Here is a 7,500-nt window from a genome sequence, read left to right as displayed (position 1 = left end):
CTTTTTTTTATTTTTTTTTAATCTCCCAATCTTGGTTTTATTTTTTTGGCATTTTCCGTACCCCCCCCCCCACCCACACACACATTTCCCCCACAGGAATAATTAAGCGACACACTGCTGTGACTCATTCTGACATTTTCAAAATCTCTCATCCATGTTTATGTCTCAAATCCTGTCTGCATTCACAATTATTACAAATTTTTTTTTAAAGATATTTTGTAGGGCATTTCTGCTTTAATGGGATAGACAGTTGAAGGACAGACAGGAAAGGTGGGAGAGAGAGAGAGAGAGAGAGGAAGACATGCAGAAAAGGGCGTGGGCCGGATTTGAACCCACGCCGCTGCGGTAAGCGCCCCAACCCATTGAGCCCAATTCCCAATTCTGTCCATGTTATCCGCAATGCATAAATCATAGAGCCCAATCTTACTCACTATTTATATGCTGTGCATGCGTGAGCTTGTTTGTGTGTGTGTGTGCGTGCTGAGGGAAATACCAACAGTGTTTAGTGTCAAGTGTGTATCGTGTGTGTGCGTGCGTGCGTGCGTGCTGAGGGAAATATCAACACTCATCAAGTGCGTATCGTGCTTGCGTGTGTGTGCGTGTGTGTGTGTGTGTGTGTGTGTGTGTGTGCATGCTGAAGGAAATACCAACAGTGTTTACTGTCAAGTGTGTGTCAAAACTGCCGCTTGTACCATGCCGGCAGAGATACTCAGCATAACAAACATTGGGAAACAAATGCCCACCCCAGTATGTGATCTAGGGGATGATTATGGATGGTGAGGGGAGGGGGCAGGGCTCATCTGCCCAATATCACGGTTAAACGTAGAATAGACAAGTAGAGGCACTTGTTGAAACGGCTCAGTTTCACGTTTTAGCCATGCTTAAACGTAGAATACACACGTTTGTGAAAACGTGAAATAGCCTCAGAAATCAGAGTTTTTGGGCGGGGCTCACCTGGGTAGGGGTGGGTCTGGATGGGGAGGGGGCGGGGCTCACCTGGGTAGGGGTGGGTCTGGATGGTGAGGGGGCGGGGCTCACCTGGGTAGGGGTGGGTCTGGATGGTGAGGGGGCGGGGCTCACCTGGGTAGGGGTGGGTCTGAATGGGGAGGGGGCGGGGCTCACCTGGGTAGGGGTGGGTCTGGATGGTGAGGGGGCGGGGCTCACCTGGGTAGGGGTGGGTCTGGATGGTGAGGGGGCGGGGCTCACCTGGGTAGGGGTGGGTCTGGATGGTGAGGGGGCGGGGCTCACCTGGATAGGGGTGGATCCCGTTGGTGAAGACCTCGGCGGGCGGCTGGCCATTGGCCTGAGGAGGCGGCAGGCCAGTGAAGCCATTGACGCTGATGGGCGAGGGGATGCTGGTCACTGTGGGGGCGCTGATGCCCGGGGGGGTACTGCCACCTGAGACGGAGGGGGGGTCGAAAATGGAGAGAACAGGGATAGAAAGAGAGGGCCAGTCATTTACAGTAATAATGGTTTTTTTTTACCAATTAACGGACTGGACATACAGATTCTGGAAACTTTACATTTTGTCCAACCGATTAAAATCAGATGAAAAATAAGACAAAACACACAAACAACAATGGACATAACGAATAAACCCCAGCACAGCCGCAGAGGACTTAGCCCTGCGGCCGCGACCCCCGCCCCGCCGTCTCTCTCACCTGACGTGGGGGTCATGGGCCCCCCGGGGATGCCGTTGATGGTGGCCATGTGCTGCATCTGGGCGGCGGCGAAGGCCGCCATGGGACTGAGGTAGCCCCCCTGACCCACCGACGCCATCAACGCCGCCTGCTGTTGGACCTGCTGGGATACAGGCGGACAGATGCTATTTTAACAAGCAGAACCAGCGCCAGCGCCATTTTATGAGTTTCAACTGACGTTATATGAGCAAGTAATAATAATAATAATAGTAGCAATAATGCTAATAATAATAATAATGCTAGCAATCATGCTAATAATAATAATAATAATAATAATAGTGCCAATAATAATAATGATAACAATAATAATAATAATAATAATATGAACAATAATAATAATAATAATAATAATAATAATAATAATAATGTACTGGAGAGATATACATAAAAAAGAAAGAAGTGCAATAGCCCACAAGTGCAAAAGGAGCTAGTTAAAAGGAGCCTAAGGCACATAGTTGACAAGGGAGTTAATGTAGCGTAGCAATGTAGCTTGGTCCTCGCTCATTAAGAGCTTCGTATATAAGAAGGAGGACCTTAAAATCATCTCTAAATGTTCCCAGAATGCGCTCTGCTCTTGGTTCTGGTTAAAAGTCGGGCTACGGTTTTGAATGAGCTGAAGTCACTCAGTCTTTTTGGGGGGGGAGGGAGGCCAGTGAAGAGTGCATTACAGTAATCGAGTCGGCTTGAAATAAAAGCACCAATCAATTTTTCTGCATCTGTTTGATTTATAAATGGCCGTGCTTTAGCTATGTTTCTAAGATAAAAATGAGGCTTTCATCACCTTGTTAATATGGGACTTGAAGCTAAGATCTGAATATAAGACGACACCAAGACCTCAGAAGAAGAATCCAGAATGTCCGTTTCCCCTGATTTTTAAACAGCATTTCTCTTTTTAGTTTTAAGGCCGATCAGTAGGATTTCAGTTTTGTCCTCATTTAGCTGTCAGAAGTTATTGCTCATCCATTTATTTATTGCTAGAAGACCGGTAGTAATGGAGTTGAACCCTTCATTCAAGATAACATCATTCGGTTCAACAGAGATGTACAGTTACGTGTCATGTAGTATGAATGGATTTCATTCTTCCCCACTTATACTCTAAATACTGCATTTGTTTTGACGATGCTTGATTCTAAGCGACCTCCAGGGGTAGTTAGCTGAGGTAGTGAGTGTAGCTACTGGACAGAGAGTGTTTTCGTGCCCTAGCTGAGGTAGTGAGTGTAGCTACGGGACAGAGGAGTGTTTTCGTGCCCTAGCTGAGGCAGTGAGTGTAGCTACGGGACAGAGCGTGTTTTCGTGCCTGTGCGTACGCCCCGTAGGTGCCGAACTGCAGAGCCATGGGGTTGAAGATGCCCATCTGACCCGCCATCTGCTGCATGCGACGGATCGTGCGCTCCTTGTCCGTGTCGGCGAACTTCACCACCAGACTGGAGGAGGCGCCCTGAGACACACACACACACACACACACACACGCACGCACACGCACACACACACGCCAGAGGAGAATACATATTAAAGCAAGCACATAAAGTAAACACACATCCATTCCTCACTATCCCTCTATGTTACAGCCCCGTTGTAAACTAACAGAATTAACCCTGCAGAAGTTCTACACTACACTACCCTTTCCTGGTTAAATAAAGGCTAAATAAAATAAATAAAAATAAAAAAACACGGCAGCTTTAGACATGCCTATTGAGGCAAACGCCATGCTGAGGGAGATGCTCGCAGGGGAATGCCCCGCTTCTCAAAGAGGTCAATCTAAGGACATCTTCTAACACATCGGTCTCTCTGAGACAGCGCCATCAGTATGCTAGTGGCAGGAAATGGAACTGCGCTGTCAGAAGCAAGCTGCTGTGTGTCTTGCTAAAATGCCTGTGACAGAAACTAGAAAAAAAAATGGTTTAGAAAAATGAGAGAAAGGCATTTCAATAGAATATCATTTCAATAGAATATCATTTCAATAGAATATCACTTCAATAGACTATCACAGCGTTGGGCTTGCTCCACATCTGCTGAGGTTTGCCGCGACACGGTTTGCGTCAGCTTATTACACGCCGGCGCCTTTCCCTCCAGAAGAGAGTGTTTCTGGGGAGTGAACGTTGTCTTGTGAAAGAGGAGGACGCATTCTTTCTCCTGCAGGGAGCGAGGGGAAGACTCCCTCCCTCCCTGGTCTGTTTCCAAGACGAAACAGGCGAACGTGGGCGGCTCTTACAGAACAACCGTCTCCGACGCCCTCGACGGCTCATCCCTTCAGCTGTCAAAACACTCGACGAGGCAGGAAGCGACAGCTGCGCTCGTCACTCTCGCCCGCCTGATTTTTACCGACGGTTAAATCTCTTTCTATATCCTGCAAACCGTCCTAACAAGTTGTAACCAGTTTATAATCCAGATTTTATGCAGGTCCAGATTTTGTTCTTTTCTGACTTACTGGTATGAATGAAGGCTGAGTAGGGGGAAAAAATGGCTCCACAGACCAGAATTCAATGCACATAACGTTTGTATAAGAGTAAACCATACAGGGGTCCCCAAACTTTTCAGCCGGTGACCCCCAAAATAACGGTGCCAGAGACTTGCGACCCCCTTTATACCTGGAGGTGGTTGAAGCATGCAGATGTTTGCGTGCACATGCACTAAACAACAAAATAACACATCTATTCTAATATTTTACAATAGCAGTAGCTGTATTATTATAAATGTAAATACTATTTTTACCTTTTGTAACAATTATGGTTAATAGGATATTTTGAATTGTTTTTATGATCCCCCCCCCCTCATCGTCTCACGACCCCCCATCCCCGTCTCACGACCCCCCATGGGGTCCCGACCCCCACTTAGGATCCACTGAGCTAGTACACCACCCACCAGCACTACCCACCTATGGAGGTATTTGATCTGATCTGATGTAACTAGATGTTTATACACTGTTGCATGTTCAAATGTTTGGGTAGATGGAGAGGTTTAAGAGTCGAAATATGATTCAAATTAGACCGAGGCGGTGGGGGGAAAATCAAATAATCGAGTAAAATGTCTGTGTGTCTTTTTCTCATACGTTCAGTGTCACCATGAAGCATAAAGCAGGACATCTGGGCTTGAATCCAGAGTCAAACTGCCAGTTTTGCATTAAGAGAACCATAGAAAACAAAAGATGAGCTGATTCAACTATATTGTGAACGCCAACACAGTATCAAAATGAATTTACACACACCTTTCGACTAAACGCTCTTGTCCTTTGCTCAAATTGCTCTTTTATTTTGCTCATAATGGCCTTGTCCTTTGACGTGCTCCTTACACAGCACTAAGACACAATAATGTGCTGTGTTTTCCCGGCAGGGTTGTCACCCTTTCACAAGCACTACTTTGACTTTGCTTAATAAAGCGTTTGTGAAGCCTCCCGGCGTGTCTGGAGGTGTTTGTGATGTCTTCATCAAATCCTCCATTTAGCGGAAGCTAAGGAAGACGCGCTGACACCCTCATAAGCAGAACCCACTCTCTACTTCGGGTATTAGAATACGATATCGCATTTGCATGCAATTTCCGTCGTGCCCCCGGGACGCTCGTTATCATGCTACAGCAGGTGCAGACGCAAACACGCACGGCCACAAAGACTGTGAACGCAGACGAGCTCATCGCCGGGGCTGCTGGGTAAGTAAGGAACGGTCCGGAGACAAAGAGACGCGCGTGGAAACGCTGAAACACTCACTCCACTCACAGGCATTGTCTGGCTGCCGTGAAGAGCACTGATGGCTGCCTGAGCTTCGGCGTGAGAGGAGTATTTGACGAACGCACAGCCTGGGAGGGAGAGAGAGAGGGAGAGAGGGAGGGAGGGAGAGAGAGAGAGAGAGAGAGAGAGAGAGGGAGAGAGAGAGGGAGGGAGAGAGAGAGGGAGAGGGGGAGAGAGGGGGAGGGGGAGAGAGGGGGTGTGAGAGAGAGAGAGAGAGAGAGAGGGAGAGAGGGGGTGTGAGAGAGAGAGGGAGAGAGGGTGTGAGAGAGAGAGAGGGGGGGTGTGAGAGAGAGAGGGAGAGAGGGTGTGAGAGAAAGAGAGAGAGAGGGTGTGAGGGGGTGTGTGAGAGAGAGAGAGAGGGAGAGAGGGAAGGAGAATGAGAGAGAGAAAGAGAGAGGGAGAGAGAGAGCGAGAGGGAGAGAGAGAGGAAGAAAGAGGGAGAAAGAGAATGAGAGGGAGAGAGAGAGAGAGAGGGGAGAGAGAGGGGAGACAGTGGGAAGGAGAACGAGAGAAAGAGAGAGAGGGAGAGAGAGAGAAAGAGCGAGAGAGAAAGAGAGAGAGAGAAAGAGAGAGAGGGAGAGAGAGAGGGGTGGGGGGTGGAGACAAAGAGAGAGGTTAAAGTTCTGTTTCTTCCCAAACTGTGCTGATTCTTCCAGTATGTCAGCGTATGTACAGCATGATACCGTGGCCTCCATGTGTCCTGCCTGCTCCAGCCTGTTGTCCAGGTGCGCTCCTAAATACTAGTACAACTTGGATGAATCATATTATAGACGCCAATGTCCCAGTCAGCTACTAAGTCACTCACAACCCTGTCTCTGTGGTAAGGCTGAAAGAGACTGCAGCCGTTTGCGGCTTCACTACTGTATTCTTTACTATTGATGAATCTCCCTGATGAATTTGAATGATCAAGCTCACAGAGGTTATTGAGCAGACTCATTTAGCTGAGTAAGCTCACTGATGAAGCCGCCCTAATGGAGCTCACTGATGAATTGGAATGATCAAGCCTTACTGTAATCATCGGGCTTAGTTACGATGAGGCGTATTGATTGGCTGAAAGCCCCCTGATGGAGTTAATGAGCTTCTCTCATGAAGCGCACTGACAAAGTTCATGTTTACAGCTCGTGCTTGTCGCTAGCGCTAAGTCGCTAGTGCTAAGTCGCTAGTGCTAACTCAGGAAACGCAGACTGCGGTTGAGACCTAAGTTACTCGTTTAAACTTTGTGAGAAAATAACACAACACGACCGTGTACTGTAAGCCTAGCCTGTTAAACTAGACTCATCGCGAACATTTTTTGACGTTTTCACTATGAATCTGGACATCCGCCCACAGCAATTTGAGTTTTCCCAGAAAAGGGGGCACCAATCAGGAGACTGCATTTTCCAGGAGATGATGACGAGAAATACAGGGGTACGCTAGTAGTAGAACAGTAATGGCAGCTTCCCGAAGCAACGAGTAACATTAACGTTAGAGGAATAAACAGTGATAAGGGAAGTTATTCCAGAAATAGACTCAATAACAACAATTAAAGAAGAACAAGAGTATGCACTAGCAGAGTTTCTCAGACGTTTTCGCTGTTCTTCCGAATGGATTTGGAAAAAGTTTGATCTATGTTTCGCTGATTGGCTGAAGGAGTTGTCTGTCAAGTCGGGTACTCCCGCCCACTCAAATTGCTCTGGGTAGCGTTTAGTCCAGACTCATAGTGAGTGATTTCCCAGGCTACTGTAAGCCTACTGATGAAGTTGTGGCTCAGTGAGATTAAGTCATCAAGCGTGTGTTCTTACAAACAGGATTAAAGTTCATATTATTCATGGCGGAACAAAAAAAAACCCCAAAACTCACCTTTGCTGTTTCCGTCAGGACCTCTTAGGATGGTGCACTCTTCAATGCCGCCGAACGACTCGAAGAGACGTCGCACGTCGTCCTCGGACTGCTGCTTGTTGAGCATCCCCACAAAGAGTTTTCTGTCTTCTAAAACAAAGAGGAAGTGGTCATAAAACAGCCTTCGACGGGGGCAGAGGTCACGACCTCTACAGGCCTCGGGGTCACTTGGGTAGATCTGAGAACAGAGCGATGGGTGGG

General features: G+C 47.6%; 1 protein-coding gene across 1 annotated transcript in view; it reads right to left on the bottom strand.

The window, feature by feature from the left end:
- The window catches only part of celf4 (CUGBP, Elav-like family member 4), a gene marked incomplete at both ends in the record, with an annotated part of 19,666 nt that overhangs the window by 10,022 nt on the left and 2,144 nt on the right, over positions 1–7,500 (bottom strand). The window contains 5 exons of the mRNA XM_084445702.1: positions 1,249–1,398; positions 1,662–1,825; positions 2,981–3,138; positions 5,410–5,489; positions 7,261–7,477. Of these exons, the coding sequence (XP_084301828.1) occupies positions 1,249–1,398; positions 1,662–1,825; positions 2,981–3,138; positions 5,410–5,489; positions 7,261–7,477 (769 nt within the window). The remainder of the gene's footprint in view (positions 1–1,248; positions 1,399–1,661; positions 1,826–2,980; positions 3,139–5,409; positions 5,490–7,260; positions 7,478–7,500) is intronic.

This window comes from Borostomias antarcticus (genome assembly GCF_949987555.1).
Source record: "Borostomias antarcticus genome assembly, chromosome: 11".
NCBI classification, from domain to species: domain Eukaryota; kingdom Metazoa; phylum Chordata; class Actinopteri; order Stomiiformes; family Stomiidae; genus Borostomias; species Borostomias antarcticus.
This window is presented reverse-complemented; position numbering and strand designations above follow the sequence as displayed.